Source organism: Ciona intestinalis, chromosome 2 (assembly GCF_000224145.3).
Source record: "Ciona intestinalis chromosome 2, KH, whole genome shotgun sequence".
In the NCBI taxonomy this organism is placed as follows: Eukaryota; Metazoa; Chordata; class Ascidiacea; order Phlebobranchia; family Cionidae; genus Ciona; species Ciona intestinalis.
Window position 1 is genome coordinate 1,322,131 of NC_020167.2, and position 19,378 is coordinate 1,341,508.

At 38.7% G+C, this 19,378-nt stretch overlaps 3 protein-coding genes across 4 annotated transcripts in view; 1 reads left to right on the forward strand and 2 right to left on the reverse strand.

Annotated features, from left to right (window-relative positions):
- The window catches only part of LOC100184170 (exostosin-like 3), a 10,791-nt gene extending 8,421 nt beyond the window's left edge, over positions 1–2,370 (forward strand). Inside the window, exons 18-19 of one of the 2 annotated variants that reach the window (XM_002120984.5) lie at positions 1,040–1,168; positions 1,516–2,370. In XM_002120984.5, the coding sequence (XP_002121020.1) occupies positions 1,040–1,168; positions 1,516–1,725 (339 nt within the window). In that variant the 3' untranslated portion in view covers positions 1,726–2,370. Of the gene's footprint in view, positions 1–14; positions 564–1,039; positions 1,169–1,515 lie in introns of those variants that run through there. The other variant, XM_026839768.1, reaches the window with a different exon arrangement.
- Positions 2,371–4,549: 2,179 nt separating this feature from the next.
- LOC100181786 (sorting nexin-5) lies at positions 4,550–7,736 on the reverse strand. The gene is made up of 9 exons (XM_002121265.4): positions 7,578–7,736; positions 7,241–7,345; positions 7,082–7,180; positions 6,816–7,022; positions 6,391–6,580; positions 6,251–6,332; positions 5,898–6,114; positions 5,269–5,403; positions 4,550–5,138 (listed from the first exon to the last, which is right to left on the reverse strand). The coding sequence occupies exons 1-9, from the start codon at positions 7,578–7,580 to the stop codon at positions 5,073–5,075; spliced, it is 1,104 nt and encodes a 367-aa protein (XP_002121301.1). The 5' UTR covers positions 7,581–7,736; the 3' UTR covers positions 4,550–5,072.
- A 1,441-nt stretch (positions 7,737–9,177) lies between these two features.
- Positions 9,178–19,164, reverse strand: LOC778721 (protein wingless). The gene is made up of 6 exons (XM_002121415.3): positions 18,990–19,164; positions 15,184–15,372; positions 14,797–14,870; positions 10,511–10,650; positions 10,294–10,431; positions 9,178–9,967 (listed from the first exon to the last, which is right to left on the reverse strand). The coding sequence occupies exons 1-6, from the start codon at positions 19,079–19,081 to the stop codon at positions 9,509–9,511; spliced, it is 1,092 nt and encodes a 363-aa protein (XP_002121451.1). The 5' UTR covers positions 19,082–19,164; the 3' UTR covers positions 9,178–9,508.
- Between the last annotated feature and the right edge of the window lie 214 nt (positions 19,165–19,378).

Here is a 19,378-nt window from a genome sequence, read left to right on the forward strand (position 1 = left end):
TCCAACCCCTAGAGGTCACTAATAGGTTGTCCAAATTATAAGCCATATCAAATAAAAATCATACACAAAGTTAAAAAGTATGGTAACTCATAGGCACACAAGAATAAAAAAAATGGTGCCAATATTACGCGTTTGACTGCAATGCGGTGTCATGGCATCGGTCGCAAAAAGGTCTTAAATGGGCTTTCCAGGTGTTGGGGTAATGGGCCAAATATGGCCTAAATCCCAGGTTCTTGAGAAGGACCTCAACCATAAAGAATAAAAAAATAATAAAAAAAAAGGTTTGAGATAAACATACATAACTGGTTAATTATCATTTGTGAAAGGCTTTATGTAGGAACTAGTTATGTTGGGAAATTTCATCAAACCTTTTTGGCCTAAAAATTAAATCATCATCAAACTCCATAATTTTTCATTGACCAATGTTGTCCAGCACTAATGCCCACACATCAAACACAGGGTTTTAACAACCGTTTTCAAGACTTCTTACTGGTGCCACCAAATTAAGTTTGGACATTCTCCTGTTACGGAAATACAATAAAAAGAAATTGAAATTTAAAAAAGTTTTAATATTTCCAAATAATGCATGAACAGATAATAAACATGACAAAAAAATTTAAAGCCCCAATCTCACTGAGTATTATAGCAACTAATCTTGAACATAAAACTTACAAATATTATTTTAAGTCTTTTACAAAATGTTTTCATTAAAACATTTTAAAAATTTGGAAAATTATTAATTCTAATGAATAATATTAATTATAAATATGAATATTCTTCATCAAAATGTAATTAGCTGGCATGGTAGAAGATGGAATAAATGTTTTTAACAACGAACACTAATAATCATATTTAATATTTTTTTAACTTAAACTTTATGGTAGAAGTAAAATTTACAAAAAACTTCAGCATTTGAGCATGTAAGTTGTGTTGGATGTGATAAGTCAGCTTGGTGTCCACGGAAATTGAACCTAATAATACAAAGAAAACGTGAACAAGTGTCATAACCTTAATAAATAATAAAAACACCAAATCTTAGTATTACATGTACTTGTACACAAACTGGATGCCGGCTGCAGTTCGTGCAATCGTGGATGAATATATGAACTGTGAGGATATCGCCATGAACTTCCTTGTTTCTCACATCACGAGAAAACCTCCAGTAAAGGTAGCTTTTTTCATAATCAATAAAATACAAATAACACCCTCTGTATTAAAAATGGACAAAATGTATTTGGACTTCTAATTTGAAATTCAAACTCTGAAACAAAGTGCACTGGAATGCCCAGAGCTGCTTTAATTAGTTGTTTCATTGTATGGACAAATAAAATTATATGCATGGACAAATAAATATTAAAAAAAATAATAACAACTATATGGATAAAAAGCAACCAATCTCTGAATTATGGATCGCAATATTTTGAATCTGTGAAACTGTAAGTCAATTGTGTTTATTCCGTTGCATGCGTTTGATACTTTCTGGTGTAAATCACATTAACTCCAATCAAATCCTAGGTGACATCACGGTGGACTTTTCGATGTCCAGGTTGCCCAGTAGCGCTCTCACAGTCACAAGAACACTTTGAAGAAAGGCATCGTTGTATCAACCAGTTTGTTAAAATCTTTGGCTACATGCCGCTGGTGTACACGCAGTTTCGAGTTGATTCTATTCTCTTTAAAACTAGACTGCCACACGATAAGCAGAAGTGCTTTAAGTTCATATAACCAAAATAGTTCTGCCATTCTTTTTGTATTTATATAATGAGAAGTTAAATGCTGCCTTTGTGACTGGGGCAGTGCAATTGTCAAAAACCAACATCTATAGTATATACTATTATCACCTGACGAAGCTTTGCCATCTTTCCCCCACTATATACATGCCACTGTGTCATATACACCTCGCAAATCTTTCTTCGCGTATAACTAACATATTGTTTGCACTCATCTTATTTTTCCCAAATCGAAAAACTGAACACACACAGAATTAGTGAAACATTTTATTTTCCTATTTTCTTCTGTAAAATTTCCTTTTAGTTTCAAATGTCCCAATCATCAAATCATTGTTTTTTTTATATCTCGTATAACTTAATCAATGTAGCAGTAACGTCACGCGCTATGTTACGTTTCGTGAGCGCCACAGGTTCTACGTTTTAAAGAGAAGTGCTTTTCCTTTTACCCAGTGCTATAGGCTACATACAGTATTTTTACCAATACTCAAAAAATAATGCAACTTTGTAGCAAACTGGTTGTTCCCATTAGTATCGCGTTCTTCCTTGTATGTAAGTATTAGTATTAGCACGAAAATGTATTTGTGCATTCTCTGTATACGATATATATTGCTTTCTTGCATTAAAATGTTTCTACATTTTATTGACGCGTATGCATTACGACGCTCGGCAACCGTAAAGCATTGTACAAACGCCAGCGGAAATGCGTTTGAAACGATGTAAAATTTGTGTTTAGCGTTTCCTGTATTAAGCGATGCGCAGCAGAGACAGCAACAAGAAAATATAATTCAGTACGTAGAATACCGCTGTTGAACAGCAGTTTTAGCAAAAAGATGGACATCGATTCCCCCAAAAGACCTCGCAGGTCTTCATCTGATGAAAACATAAGACCACCGAGGAAAATACTTAAATATGACGAGACAGATTCAGAAGGAATGAATACTGTGCAAAATCAGTCTGATCAAGACGGAGACGAAAATCTTTTTTTTGAACACGATACTTACCAGTCGTTAGGTGAACACGATAGTGATGCTGACGATTGTTATAACGAAGTAATCGTCCACGATGATGTTCAAGATCAGGGTTCACCTTGGTGCATTGATGTTTCGTTATCAGAAGGCGATGGTTCGAACTCATCTGGGTCGGAAGAAAGCGAAGACGACTCTGACGTCACTATCACCCCGGAAAGTGTTTCTGACGACAACTTGTTAAAATGTTTCGAAGACGCAATCGCCAAGTACTCCACTGACGACAACGACTGCTTACAAAAACCTACCGACGACGAATATGCTTTAAACAATGATGCAGTTTGTGGAAGAAGAAGGAAGAAAAAACAAGTTCGTTTCCGTGACCCTTTAGATGACAACGGTGAAAAAGATTATGATAATGAAGTGTTTTATAATTACACCATAGAGGAATCTTTTAGCAACAACAATGATGATCTGATGCCTACGGACAGCTTGGACGTTACACCGACGACAGAGGAAGAATGCTTCAGATACCTGGATAATGTTATCACGGAGGATTGCGCTCAGGAGCCGATGGACTTAAGTGAGGAGGCAACGGGTCGTGAAAGTGATGAAGAAAACGACACGTTGTCTAGTAATGTGATCTCTATTGAAGATGTGGTGGATGATGCGGGGAATGACGTTATTGATGAAGATGTAGCGAATAACTCTGCGGTGGAAATGGTGAACTATGGGGTTGAACTTGAGAACCTCACGAGCTGCATTGACAAAGTACAAGAAAATAAAGATGCGGATGAGGAATTGTGGAAGGCTAATTTCATTCCTAAGTTTAGACAGAACATCAGGAGTCCACGCCGCCAGATTTCTCCAAAGATGAGAAAACTGTTGAAAGAGGATGCTCTTCATGGGGATGAGGAAGATGGTGCACATCAGGAACCCGGTTTTAGTCCTAGACCACGACCGAGGCGAAAACGTCCATCGTTAGAGCAGTTTATCAGTTTTTACAGCGACCATGCCTACAAGGAGGAAACTGCAGGGCACAGTTTTCATGGTGTGGATAAACATGGAGATCAGGTTCTTATAAAAGACATTGGAGAGGAAGAAGACGTACATGACGCAAATCCAGTTGCCGATGTATCATCTCCTGAAAGCGAAGTTATTGACTTAGTAACGGACGATACGTTTGAGTGCGTTGTTCATGAGAGCGTCCCTGAACAACAGAGTGTTGAGTTGGACCAAGTGGAAGTTTGTGTATCCAGTGACGATGAAGTGGAAGCGACGAAAGACAAAGAAAATATAAAAGTAAAAGAATCAACCTCTTCGGAGAATATCGAAAACAAAGACTCTACCACCGTTTCTCGTAGCAAAGAAAATAATTCAAAGAATCCGTTTATAAAGTTTCTCAGTACTTTGGCGTGTTGTTTCATGTGCCCATCCTCGTACTTTGTACAGTATAACTAATGCTTCGGCTTGTATTTGTGTTTCGCGGCTGTTTGTAATATAATCTTTATCACCATCGAAAACAATATGCCTGTTCTTATGTATATTTGCTTAGTAGCGTCGTTCACTTTGCGAACATGCTCCCCTGTGACCATGCACGCAAGTTGTGAATCTTTACGCCTCAACAATCGTAGCTTCGTCGAACTTCGAAACCTATATATGTCGACCACACATAGCTAAATACGGTAATCCACTGGGTAATTTTGACAATTTCATTCACCCACCAAGTAAAGTTGCATTTGGCACAATCGTGGTCGCAGGATGCAAACTCAAAGCAATCTAACGTTTTAATTCATGGCATGTGCTTCTAATATAGTAAAAAATGTAGTTATCCACAAAATACAAGAAAACATACATAGTGGTATGCGGTTTATTTCAAACGATAGGCACAGATGGATCGTGATATATTGCACGTTGTCAGATCAAGCAGCGAGGTGTTATTATTTATTAAAATTAAACGAAAAACAATCATTCGTTCCGCTGGTAAAATATATACGAAGTTCAGGTGTATGAAATTAAACTGCACGCAAATTTATCACTTTGAAAAATCTGAGTTGTCAGAATTATGAATCAGTGTAAACATAACATATGGTGTGTAATTATGAGGTTGAAATCAGAGCATTTGGTGTAATACTTTATTTATATATGTAATGAAGGCTAAAACATGGATGCATTTTACATTGGGTTACAATTGCATATACAGGTCACTGATTGTCAGTTATGAAGTCATATTTGAGTTATTACAACTACATGCACAATAATAGTTAGCTGGGAAAAGTGCGGTGTAATTTGGTATATATTAAATGAACGAAAAATAGTAAAATTAATAGAATACAGATGAAACTGAAGTAACAGGGCATATAGGAATATAATGCTGTCAGATTTGCTGAACACGTGAGCAAGATTTGGTGAAGACAGCTACTGCATCACGAGAATTTTTAATCTGTGGTAATGGTAAAGATATGGTCTTATGTAAAAAATGTAGTGTATATATTTTATTTTACCATCTCAAAACTGTAAACCCCTCAATTAAAATTTACAAAGGTCGAAGATACAGCACAACATGAACTAACCTCTGAATCTGCAAGAAGAGTTAGACCAGTTTGCATTGCCAACACACGCTGTCTGTTGTAACGCTCAAGTTCTGGTTTAGCCAGTGATGTCATTACTTCCAACTCAGTTGCCAGTTTCTTCATTGCTTCTTCTGCCTGATTTATGTTTGTCTCATTAATCGTGTGCCAGGCGTCGTGGCAAAGTGGTTAGCACGTCTGCACTAACCCAGAGGTAATGGGTTCAAGACTCGTCGGTGCTATTATTGTGATCATATGTGTCTTTGGGCAAGACACTTTACAGCAATTGCTTCAACCCAATGGTCACTAATGGGTTGTCCAAATTATCAGCCATACATAAAATAAAGTAAAATTCCCCCCAAAGTTACATAAATAACCCAGAAGGTGGCGCGGGGGTGTATGAACAGAACACTTGTGTTTTCTTGCCATACAAGGATAAAGCAAGTTACATTTTTCTTTTATAATAGTTTTGTAAATGTGAACCTTGGTATAAATGATGAATCAGAAGCAGCACATAGTAGAGTTACGTTTAATATTACATAACTACTAGCCTTTTATTATAAGGATAACTAATTGTCTAGAGTAAGGACTAAGGTAAAACAGTTAAAAATAATGCATTTTACTTTGCTAACCTGTACTTTTTTAGGAGGTTTTGCTTTTTCATAGATTTTCTTGGAGTTGTCAAGTTCAATAGCTTTATGAACGCGCTTCTGTAGCATATCATGTTGAGATTGAGAATATCCAGCGTACAGATGAAGTGTTGAACCAAGTGTTCGCTGACTGTTTGTGGCGTTGACGTTATGTAACTCAATGGCGTGTTGTACAGCTTCATTTAGAGGTGTAAGCAACCTGAAAAAGTTGAGTAGTTTGTTTCTTGGCTTGTTTTTACTTTATCACACTGCTGTGATGTATAAATTCTCTTATGAAGCATATATGATAGCATATAAGTTAGACATAACATAGCATGGTAATGAATAAAACTCACGTGGTAGAAAAAACAGGGGCTGCACAATCTGTTGACATCTGTTGCAAAACGGAGTAGATTTCAGCATAGGCGTTTGTTATTCCTAATAAAAGCATTCAATAAAACAAAAAATTGACCAAGTGAAAACAAGATTGATTTACTGTACTGAGTATCCACAATCTTCTGAAACGCATGTGCTGCCTGCTTCATGTTCTTGATGTTCTCTGTATTGCTTACTCTGGTTTGCTGGAAGCTCTCATCACTGTCTTTATAGTTTGAAACTTTTATGTCATCCACTACCTTAGTGAGAACTCCGAAAATTCCACGTCGCACTTTAACTCGTGCTGGTGCCTTTAAGTTGGTTGATTATTAAATTTCTGAATGATTGTCATACAAACTAAACAGTTCAACTACAATTATTGAGGAACAGTATTTTAAAACATGAACATTGCTAATGGGGGGAACTCGTAAGCTGGCTTGCAGTGTATGAAACAGAACACTTGTGGTATAATGACTGCTGTTTTCCAGCCATGCGAGAGTAAAAATTCACATACATCAAATAGTTAGACATTATTACTATATATACCTCTTTTTCACGAACAAATTTCTGAAGAACTGCTGAATTACCCAGGCGTGGGTGGTTGGTCAAAAGATTTAGAAATTTTTCATAAGATCTGCAATTATTCTCATAATCATCTCCCACTAGAACACTAGTTTTTGAACCAACTTGCTTCTTAGTCTTTTTCTCCGCAGCTTGTAGGCTGGTTATCGGTCGTTCAGGTAATGGCGGAAACTGGTTAAATGTAAAGACATTGAAAATGACTTTCAATGTTAAATTTTCATGTTACTTACAATCACACTTGCAACATTTTCCATAGTTTGCAAGCAGTGTAGAAGCCAAACAAAATCCTCATGAACTCGAATTACTACATTAGCTCGCTCTTCTCCATTCTACAATAAAAACAATGTTATTACCTTTCCAACGCATGCCTTACCATTATGACTTTATACCTTTGTGGATTCAACAAAGAACTCCACAACTTCCCCATTCTTGGCAGCACTGATAACCTTTACTGTAAATTGAGGCTGGAACTGTTTGGCAACTCCATTTTCAGTCTGAGTTAAAATGCAAGTTTGTTGATAACTCATAGGCTTTTATTTAATATCTCATAAATGTTAAGTAACATACAACACCAATAGAAAAATGCATTAACAGTAACTCCACATATCGATTTTGTGTATATAACCTGGTTATAACAACCTATGTTTGGTAGCCACAGGAATAGGTGTATTACGAACAAAGAACATAACAGCCCAATGCTTGACAACCATGTAAGTAACTACCTACCATTGCAGTCGTGACTTTATATTTCTTTGCGCTTAAGTTAGTATTGTTCAAATGCTCTTATCACAATGTACACCTTGCTTTTATTTTCCAATATTACAAGAGACCTTTAGAACCGAAACACTCTGCATTCAGTTATCCAATGACAAAATGACGTCATATATTTGTACCTATATATAATCTCGATTTTTAACAAGAAAGCACAGTTCTAATGAATAAGCACGAATTAATAGTGTTTTTTTATTAGTCACCATTTTCTTAAGAGACGAAGTTGTTTTAATACGTACCCCCCTTAAAGGATAATCGTTAGATCGTTCGTGGTTTAGATTAACCACCTAACGCACAGTTGACAGACAATATAAACCTTATTTCTAGACTGCAGTGAGATCTGTAGTCTAGTGGTCTTTATCGTCAGTATATACTATCTTGAAGCTTAATATTGTACCCTTTTTTATTTATACCTGTAAACAAATCCATGGAAACAGTTACTGTGTTGCTAACGGGTTTCTGATGTGTGAAAGTTTACTTTTCCTACGAACTTTGAGATTATACTAATTATTCACTAATTATGCGGTTTGAAATGTAAACATTTTATTCATTGGCACTTCTGGACATATTTTAGTGTATAGGGCAAGATGTGACGGGGTGGGTATAATAGGATAGCCCACCTTTTAAAAATCTTGTTTTACTAAGCTATATGTATTGATAACAAATGTTACATATTATTCGACAGTATTTTCACGGCACAACAAAGGGCGCGGTAAAGGCTATTAGTATTGTTAATAATTAAAATTTGGTCTTGAATGAATACAATATTTTCCAATAATTGAATAAAAACATTATAAAGATATGATCGTTTTAAACGCTCTATGAATCATTTTACAACTGGCGAAATTTTGTAGTTTGCGATTTTGAATCACCAGTCCAGTATGCCTATAGAATTAAATAAAATATGCTGTAATATTTTTTACAGTTTGATTTTTTCTTATAAATTCGTTTTAGCTTTTGTTAAAAAATTAGATATGTTCATGCAAAAATATCTGCAGGGGTATAAATGGCTTAAATTAGGGATGAAATAAGTTCCCCTCACCCCACCGTTGTTGTCCCACCTTACCCCGCTTCGTAGTTTTATAGATTTGTAGCGACATAATTGATAGTTTTGCTTTTAATTCAATCATTTATACATCAGTGGTAATTCAACGTTTAAATACTGATTTTAAAGAAGTGGCTTGTTTAAACTAAAGTGTAGCAATGCCAAAATTGTATATGCTGTATTCTAAGTTATTGCCAATTTTTGATTACAAATCCATTATCATTTGAACCGTTCAACGCAATAAAAATGATAACACTAACGTGCCCATCAACATCATAAAAACCATTACAAACCATCATAACTTTGTAGATTGCTCAAACTTTGAGTCCACATGAGTAAAGTTTGATATGTGCGTAATTACTTCTTCGATTGGAAATTCTGCGGGTGAACTTAAAAACCTAATCAGTCGTGTAGCCGAAGTAAGCGGTCGCTGTTTGCGAAGCAATTTTATCGCCGGAAGTAATCAACTTGGTATGTGCCTCTCATACACAATTTCTCACAAACGCCAAAGACAGGGAACATAACACATTTTACTACGAACATAAATACTGTTGATGCATATCTATAGACAAACATATAAGAAGCAGTGGAACTATAAAATCAAGAAATGCAAAAATGGCTATCAGAAGAAAGATGGCGCAAGTACAATTGTTTACAGCAATATACGACACTGTTTCAACAGTTATATGTGCATTGACATTCGGGGCTCGTAATATACTTGAATATGTTAATAGAATCTTGCTTGTCAATCTTTGTCGACGTTGACACCTCGAACCTTGTCACCACTGAGTCGTGTGTGGTGATCTTTCAAAACATAACTTATGATGAAAAGAACTTGACGTTAAGAGCAATACGAAAGAGTGACACGTTCCCTACATTCTTGACATTTCACCTGACAGCACCACTCAAACACGCAGTTGCACCCGTAAGGCCTCATAAAGGTCTCGACATGATAGCCTCTATCACAACACATGATGCCGCAGTGATCGTTAGCAATGCTGGACTCGTTGCATACGCGGCCTCTGGTGCCGTAAGAGCCGCGCTTCAAATTTGGTTCGCAAAAGTTGGTTTGACTAGGTTTAGCATAGACGAGGTCAAGAGCGGTCGGGTTCTTGTGCTTTTTGTTTCTTGGGCGCAGAATTCCCTTTCGAATTCTCGCCTGTACGGAGCCGTCGAAACGTTGTTTTATTCTGTGACTGATGAACCTCAAAGTCGGCATCGACCTCCAACAAACAGTTTGTGCGCACGATCCAGTGATGCCGTGGCATTTGCATACCTTTCTCATGTTGCTAGTGACAACCTAGAAAACACATTAGGTAAGCATAATCTCGACATGTTTCTCGTTTACCTTATTTGTACAGCTAAAACAAAGCCGAAGTCTAACAAACGCGGTTATTATAAAAAAAAATAATAAAAGAGCAGACTAGATAAAATACCACGTAACTCAAGTGTTTTAAAGTCATGTTTATAAAATTTGTGTGACTGGCTTTTGCATACGAATAAAGTCCATGAAAGTTGTGATTAAACAACCGCTTGGTGTCGTAGCGGAGTTAGATTCTTGCAGCCCAAACTGTACAAACCCAAAACAAAATCAACTTAAACAACTTATATATCTAAACCATTTACCATTCGGCCAGCTTCGCTGTTGTGTTTTCGCAGTTGCTTCTTCATGGACTTGGCCGTGACTATGTCGCCATCCAGGAAGGATCTAGAAATCTCATCTCCAATCTTGACGTCATCGGAGCAACCTCCCCATACAAAGTTCTACATCCAATAAAATGACATTTAAATTTTCTGTGTGATTGTAGTTTAGGTTGAGTTAAATTAAAAACAACAAATGTACCCCGCCGCGTTTTCTGTCGTGTGGATTTATCTTCGCACATCCACATTCGGATAGCATTGCACCGTTACTGCAGGCTCTTGTTATTTCGTAAGACACAGCTGCTGAAAGAATGGCATAAACGAACGCTTTTTCTCTTCCACCTGAAGAATAGAAGCAATTAAGATAAAGGGTATTTACATAATTGTGATTTTTTAGAATGAAATATATACAAGTGGGATACAAAGTTTTTATGCGTCAGTATTTTTAACCAAAAGAGAAATCTAATCGCGTTGATTTGACCACTCGAGTCGGTGGTTTTAATCCGGATATAATCGATGAGCCGTAACAAGTATGTTATGTACTTGACCCTGGCGGTAACCACGTCCAAGTAGGAGTTATTCCAAGCAACCAGGTGGATTACCGCATGCGCACGAGCGGTATTGGCGCTTCTAAAATACACGTCATTCTACGGGTGAATTCCTACGTTTTTCGGGCAGGTGGGAAAATAAGTGGAAGTCGGGCCTATAGGTTTAATTCTCTCTTCAGTCCAGTGTGACTGCGCGCACCCTAACAACGACATAGTTATAACGACCTGCGAAGTGAACTTTAAATTCTACCCGAGTCAAACCACAACCTTAACATTCCTTATTTTGAATTCCAAAGATATCACTCTTATATTGCGTTTAAATATAAATATTATCAAGATCATATGGTTTTGCAACGAGTAGTACATGGTGGGAAATTAGTAAATGTTTCATATAATATCTGTACTCTTTCAGCTGCCGTACCAAGTTTGCACATTGTCACTAGCACTGCTGGCTGCGGTCCATGGGCTTTTAAATGATTGTATATAATGTATAAATAAACCGTTAACTGACCAAACAATTATACCAAATACAGTCATATCCAGGAATATGTACTGATCCGATCACACATAATATCAATCTATATAGCGTGCGTTCTAAAAAGGCAATGTCTTGAGAAAAGTGAAAGCGGTAAATCTAAAGCTTCTTATATGAAATACGAAACTTTTGCTTGCACTACAAAAGGCACGGAAATGCATTATATTGTGTTTAACCAAAGAATGCGAAAAGTGTTAACCCTTACTCGGGACTTGACTTTTCGCACCTGCTGGGAAGTCAAAGGCGATTCCATTAACTTTAAGTGTTGCCATGTAAAAATCCTTATTTTAATGTTTTATACCAAGTCAGTTTTTAGTTTAATGTTTTATAAAACGTAAACCTCCTTATATATGGGTTTACCAGTCTTCATTGAGCGTATGTAAACGGAATTATATTTTCAAAGGTTTGCATTTTTATTGTTACTATATTTTGCGCAACACAAAACCTTGCCGATAAAGGCAAGCTTTGTTAAATACCCGTCTGTCTTCACGTCGCTGGATCGATCTGCCCCCTGACCCTTAGAGGCCGTTAAGGTTTCAGATTTTTGGGACGATAGCCGCCATTTCAAAGAGACCAAATCAAAGTACTTTTGTTGACAGTTTTTAATCGAGCGCCATTTTTTGCGCTGGCCATTCTCTCTTTCAAACCAGAGCAGGGTAACACGACTGGCCTGTTTTTCGGAAAACTCGTGGGGTTTGCAAAAATAACCACGATCTTAAACGAATTTCATAACCCTTGCTTTGTGTGGACATAACGTTATCACGTTACTATATCGCTGGTGAAATTAGTCAGATCAACTCAGATATTCCGTTCGCGTGGCTGTATTGTTTACAAGGATTAATCCGCACTGCAAGTGAACGTGCGTTCAAAGGCGAGGCCGGACGCAAGTTGGCAGCTCGCCACAATGAAATCGAGATCGAAAAAGCGATGGATTCGCTCGTGATTGATTGCGCGGCCACCCGCTCGCGTGTCGCGCCTGACAGCGGAATTATTTGCTCACCATTGCGGCTCTTTGCAAGTGGTCTGGATTGAGGATGTATTATACGCGAGACCCCTGACCAGTGAAAGGCTAAACCCGCATCAGCCTCAAGTGAGCCTGAAGATTGATGGAGCTAATAGGAAAGTGCATGGGTGGGAATAAAAGGCGCTGGCACACCGCCTGACAAAATTCGTTGTATTCCATGTAGTTTATTAAGGCAAGATATTTTTAACACACCGCAACTTAAACATTGATGTTTTGTGATATTTTTAGAAAAAAAGCTGTAGAGTCACCGCAATCTGACAATTACTCTCGGAATAAAGTAAGTCGGTGCTCCTTATTACCAATATGTGATTATACGCCAAAGATTGATTACATCAAGGCGTCAGCGAACGAGTCAGTAATCTTTGTGCGTCCCGACGTACGATATTTACGTAAGGTTCCTCACGCCGGCCTTTCCAAAACCCACAGTGAGCAAACGCTGTAATTGTATTACGGTTCATTGTGACGTAGTCGGCTTCCGTGTGACGAAACAATGAAACGTGGGAGGGGTTAGGAGGGAAGGAGGAGGTTTTCAGGGAAAGTTTGTGCTGTACTGGTGAACGTACACCTCAAAATCTGGTCGATCCCGATAAACGAAAAGTCACGTCAAGTGCGCGGTTTATTACGGTCGCATTTAAAACGAAACAATAAAAACACGGTTTACATATTTTGTTCCCATTTGCTAAGAAGAAAAAGACAAAAAATTGCTGTGTTTTACGTATCAAAATTGCTTGTCAGCTTGAACTAATACTGTCGAAAACAGCCGTTGGGAAAAATATAAATATTGTGCACAAACCTCAACCGTTAAGAGCAGGTTTAAACAATTTTAATTCGAAAAGCGGAAAATACCAATGTGGGCAGCAGTAGTACCAGCCATAAGCAATCCATGGAATTGTTTTTCACGGAGCGCTAGTGACTCGGAAGATAAAGCTGTGACCCGTCACCAAAGATGCGGTTTAGGGGTTTGTAGTGGGTTGCGGCTTACATTAGGGGTCGTGGGTCACAATTAATTTCGGGCAAAATAAAAACCACAGGTTGCGCTACTTTTCCTTTAACGTGTGAAGTTACCGCTGATTAGAATCTAATGAGGGTCGGTTAGACTGCCGATGCCGCAAAATATATACACATATCTGCTTGCCAGGGCTAGACCGCTACTGTTTACAAGAGCAGTTAATTAAAGGCGTTTTACTAGGCGTAGAAATCAAGTTCTTGCCAACGTTCACGCTTGAAATCAGGTCTAATTTTCGTTTATTTAAACCATAATGTCAACCATGCGATCCAAATTAGGAAACGCCTTTTAATTTTGGCCGCCAAATTTGGGGGTCTGTACTGTTAGACTAGCAAAGTGAACAATGGGCGACACGCCAATGCAAAATTGATCATTATCGTGAGAAAGTAACGCGCGGTTTTTACGCCACAGTTAATCTAGTACAATATCTAATATATAAGCAACTGCTATCATAAGATATTAATTTTCAGCTACACAAGGTAAACGTTTTAGGCACTGTCACGCGTTTAAACGTCAGCTGACAGTTTGATTGGTGTAATGTTTCTAGTGGCATTGACAAACCCTTGAATTCGAGTGTTATCCTGCAAAACGATACTGTAACGAGTTGGGAACTTACACGGCGAATATTGGGGCGCAGGTGAGACGTTCAAGTGCAGGAAACGGACCTGTGAGCTTTATTCACAGTTTGTAAACATGGGGTCTCTAGTGCCAAAACATTCTTGCGTCACGGAACTGTTCAAACCTAATGTCATGAATGTTCAAACGCTCGCCTAATATAATCTGCTTTTTTATGGTAACAGGACATCGGTCATAACAATTTGTAATAAGCGAAGACTTTAATCAAACCACAAAAGGTTTGTTTTTGATCCCACGGTTCCCGTTTGGTCTATGTTGACATTCCGTAAAAATTATCGTTCTTTGTGGATGCACTTATGTCATTAATCAGGCAAGGCTGGAAACGCATCTCATACCGTCTGCTACAGCTATGTTAATTAGTCGACTTCCAGAAGAGCACGCAAAGATATGTATGCGTGCCAGCATAGAGCCTTTCTCCTGAAATTACTCGGTCACTGGATCACTTGGTTTTTGTAATGTGTCATATTTCAAATAGGTGTGAGCTTTAGTACTTCAGGAGTTGCAACTTCATGAAATGCTATTAATCTTACCGTTACCTGCTACCACACATCCTATACCTTTGTTGGTGGTTGGGTGTACCCGTCACCCCTAGACAACTTTCAACAAGCATGAGTTCGCGTGCCATAAAACATTTAATCAACGTTCAAGCGCAAAGTATTTGTTGGCGTTTCGACCACGGTTTGAAATGTTGAAACCACTTTATTCTCTACAGATGAATAAAACACATAAACATACATACGTGCTTTGAGAATCGGATGAAAGGCGTGTCTTCCTGGCGGTCCAGGATAGGTGGAACAATTCCATTTGCTGTTTCTACAAGTAGATTTTGATAAATTACTTAACCAATGGTTAAGAGAAATTGAAACGTTGAAACACTTATTGGTAGTTTATTTAGGTTTATAGCAAGCACATGTTTAAGGACTTCACGACCGCGAGAATGTCACTTTCGGGCGTACAAGGGTGTTGGGTTATAATGGGCAAAATCTGGCCCAAATTTCATAAACCTCACCCACATAGAATAAAATAAAAGCACATGTTATGTTATGTTATAGTGTTTTAAGCACGAGTATGGGTTCACTCATCAGATACCACACTTACAAAAGCTTTTTTGTACACCATGGCCCACCTGAATTGGTACTGGCATTCCCTGATTCCCGATTTTATTCCATCACTAATTACTGCCATGAGTGTTGGTTGGCGTAAACAGCGTTGGTACTGGTATGGCTTGAGGTAGCGCAACGAATCGCAATAAACTTTTGCACCTCTTGCGCTCGTGTTCTCGTACCTTTCCGTCATTGGGGGTACCGTTAACAGCCTGAGAAACAAAACAGAACATTGCTAAGTAAACATACAGTAGGATGAGGGAAGATGGGACATTTTTAACTCTATTTTCTCGTCCCATTTAGTAGTGAACAAAGAATATTCAAAGAAATATGAAACTATGTCCTCATGAATCTCATAGACCGCTGTTGATTGTTTAAAACACAATCAGAATATCTGGATATTATGTGCTAAAGGTGTCCCATCTTCCCCCACCCTACTATATATTTTACATTGCAAACGCCTACAGTCCCCTTTACACATAGATTTATTTGTAACAGATTTATATGATTTAATGGTAAGTGTACATCGGTAATGCGTATACCCCAACACGGAACGTATGTGCATTATGGTAGGATGAGTTCTTTATTTATACGTCCTTCAAAAAAGGTGCAAAAGTTATCTCTCGCGAAACTTTCATAATGATTGCGTCACTTACACGTTCACATTTTAAGGATAGTCTATATTAATATTTATATACAACAAAAGTTCGTGTTGGTTGAATGTAACATTGTCTTGCACCATCCAATCTATAATGCTAAATTTCAGGGCATTGTCAGCTAGCACTGCCTACTAACCCATTCCGTTTAAATACCGCGCGTCGATTTGGTTATGGTATAATAGGCAACCTGCGTTTGCAACCATATATACAAGTTGAAGATTCAATTGCCTATGTGTATATTTTTACTCTACGGCAAACAATGAAATAGTAGCGTGCGTACAGTTGGTTTTTCTCGGTCTGAGTCAGTCCGGTGTTCATAAATTCACTCTTCGTTTCCGCCTTTGTAGCTCGAAGCCGTTTGATCTTAACGGGTGTAAATCGCTGCCGGATAAATAAGGCGAATGTATCTCCTGTCACTATGCGCGATCGATTCAGCAAATTACAAGCAGCGCGAGTGTACCCAGCAGTGTCGCGGCGACCACAAAATGTTTCATCTCGCGGCTGGCTCAAAGCAAACGCCGCCAATTAACGACACTCGCCGGGTCTTGCTCCTATTTTTGCTGACGTAACTCAGTTGTCGTTTCAGACCAGCTGGGAAATTACAAACCACAGGAATTCAAATGCGATTCATTTTTTTAGGAGAAAAAAAAACAATTTCTAATCGCTCACTGCAAACGACCAATGTCACCAACATAGGTCTAGCAAATTATAGGAATGTTTTTACTATGCCATATATATTCCCACTTGTTTATTGCCTTAATAGCAAATTTAATATGCAAATGTTTTATTTTTCCTGGGCAGCGCAGCACGGAAAAATACAAAATCATATTACAATTATAATCTAAGGTTATGAGTATTCGTTGATGAGACAGTTTGTACGTCTGCCAGTTGCCACAAAGAGACGTAAAACTCAAAGCGTTTCATCGTTGTTTATCTCGTGCAATAAAACTTGATTCGATTTCCCACATCACGAGGCGCTGTGTCGCAGTGTGGTTGCTGGTGGTCTTATTTATGGCGGTTGTATAAAATGCGCGTAAGAACACCTTCAACAACGACGGGGGCTCGAATTATTACCTTGTGACAGCCGTAGCTAAATTTCATAACGAAATATGTTTATCTGTTTCTTAAATATTTCTCAAATAAACCAAAGGAGCGACGTTTTCTTAGTTTTTGATATAATTTTTCGTTATAGTAATTACATCACGTGCTATAAAGATCCATCAAACGAAACTACCTCGGTGATTCATTTTTAGGGGCATGAAGTGTATTTAAGGCGATGGCGTCACTTTGGGGTGATGGATTGCCGGTCAGTGCTCTCTATGACGGACATCCTTTTCGTATAATGACGTCAGAGATTGAGAGTTTGTGTGCCGTTACCATAGCAACGCGAATGACGTTTTTGATGCCGTTCTTGAACATGGCCAGATGATCAATCTACGTCACAATTTATGTAAACGCATCAAAAGCGGTCGCGATCGATTATGACGTCATGGTTCAGTATTCTCGGCACAAATTACGAATTAGGACTTGGATGTTTCCTTGCACGGAACCTTGTCTAGGGAAACGCATCACACCCCTCAGTTTGGTTATCTCTATTCCAAGAAGGATTTCGCCACAATTTTATCGACTCGTAAAGTTGCCAGACAGTGGACTCGGTACAGCAAACACTTGGCAGGATATGATGTCTTGGTTAAACACATTATGATACCCTAAAAGCACACCCACGTATAAGATACGTTTTTAACCTCTGCGAAACTCTAAAATTTTACAGTTAAAACTATAAAATGACGCTAAAAGGAGGTGCTGTCGTCGGCCGATACGGAATTCTGACACCGCTGCCCTCACGTTTACGAGTTGAATGACCGGTGTAGCAAGATGGACGTTTTAATAGAATAATATATTCACCTTATAAAAGCTTTGTTCAGTTTAACTACGATCTGCAAACCAAAATTTCGAAATTACCAGGGCTCTTTGTCGGTAAAAACGAGTTGTTGCTAAGAAATTTAGCCCAACGCAATGGGACAGCTTACACTTACATACGGTTGGGGGTGGTTGTGTTTGGTCGCTTAAGCGGATTTGAGAGGTGATGATAAGAACCGTTTAACGTGCCGCGCATACTTCGCGTATGAGCGAGGCCGAGACACAACGGCGTGACGAGGCGGCGAAAGACGGCCTGAAATCCGGCCACTTGTTTTTCTATCGCCGGCGTAGAGAGGTGGAGTTTGCAGTAATGAGGCGCAACTCTGCGGCACCAAATCTGGATCTTAGAATGTGCAAACGTGTTGACAGTAGGACTTTATGTTCGCGATCCTCGTCTGTGCGACCACGCTGATCAGAATCTAGCATTACCCGTTTTACTAGAAACATTTGAAACTGTATAAAAACTAAATATAAAGAGCGTTGGCTAAACGGTTCTTCAGACGGGATGCCATTAGTCTAATTGCACCTGTTGAAGATGTTCTAACCCCGCTTATTAACCCCGCCACACGGGGCAATGGTTTACTAGTAAACAAGCATCCCAAAGCCTTAACTCGATTAGGCCGGGCGACCAACGTATTTGGGAGCGTATACGACCGAGATTAGACGCCGCTAATGACCGCCTGGGAGGTGGGGACAGCTGGCCGAGACCAGTACGTGCCTTCCCATACTTTCGGGGTCCAAAGAACAAGACATAGAGTCATATCGTCTGTCCAGCAGCAACGCGACCCGACGTTTGCCCGCGTTTTTCGCCTTTGAACTCTTAGTGCTGACCACGTTATAAGGAGCAACGGAAATACAATGGGAAACCAGATCGAGTCTCTGACTTTTGATCCTGGTTATGAGAAAGAATGCGGCGTGTTTGCGGCTCGCAAAAATGCATCGCGAATGGGACTCTCACGAAACGCGTAAAGCTAAATGGTTGGAAAATGTTAAATATACCCCGAAGATTGGCAGGCCATTCATTTTACTCAGTTATAAGTTTTTGTAGTGGTTTGCCCCCGACAAAACGATGTATACGGGTTATTTATTGCTTATTCGTTTCCTTATAACTGATGAGACTGCTTCATTTACTGTTAAACTAACAAGCGATAATAAGGGTGATGTAAATTGCATTGTAAACATACTATACAAATTACTGACCACAGCAATGTGATACAATGATTAACACGTTTACAATATATGTAACTTACCACCACGCGGCGCTGGCCAGTAGAGCACTCCAACTCCACATAAAATATGCGGTAAGCACGCTGCTGACTCTTGGACGTCTTGAAAACCTCATATTCGAACTTTAATTAAATACAGCAATCCAAAATCATATATTTCGAAAGGAAATTAAAAACCTTAACTGCAATAAATATCTGCATTAATTGAACTATAGGACTATACATAAACAAAAAAATATAATATTGGCGACGCCTGCATTTTAAAATGATGGGAACTTTTTCTGCAGCTAGCTTCCCCCCCATGCATGCCTCAAGCATCTATCGTCTCTTCGTCGAACCTCGGCCAGCTGTAAATACGGGAAGCGAAACTGGTGACATTAACGTATACCGCAGCGGTTGGTAAATTTTGGCAG

What these genes read in the sequence shown, in the direction of transcription:
- LOC100181786 (XM_002121265.4), bottom strand. An exon ending in AAAATGTTGCAAGTGTGATT is followed by an intron (nt 7,023 to 7,081) that starts GTAAGTAACATG and finishes ACATTTAACCAG; the next exon opens with TTTCCGCCATTACCTGAACG. An exon ending in GCCCCTGTTTTTTCTACCAC is followed by an intron (nt 6,115 to 6,250) that starts GTGAGTTTTATT and finishes CAACTTTTTCAG; the next exon opens with GTTGCTTACACCTCTAAATG.
- LOC778721 (XM_002121415.3), bottom strand. Translation starts at nt 19,081, where the DNA reads ATGAGGTTTTCAAGACGTCCAAGAGTCAGCAGCGTGCTTACCGCATAT. An exon ending in GAATGCCAGTACCAATTCAG is followed by an intron (nt 14,871 to 15,183) that starts GTGGGCCATGGT and finishes ATCTACTTGTAG; the next exon opens with AAACAGCAAATGGAATTGTT. An exon ending in TCATCCGATTCTCAAAGCAC is followed by an intron (nt 10,651 to 14,796) that starts GTATGTATGTTT and finishes TCTATTCTTCAG; the next exon opens with GTGGAAGAGAAAAAGCGTTC.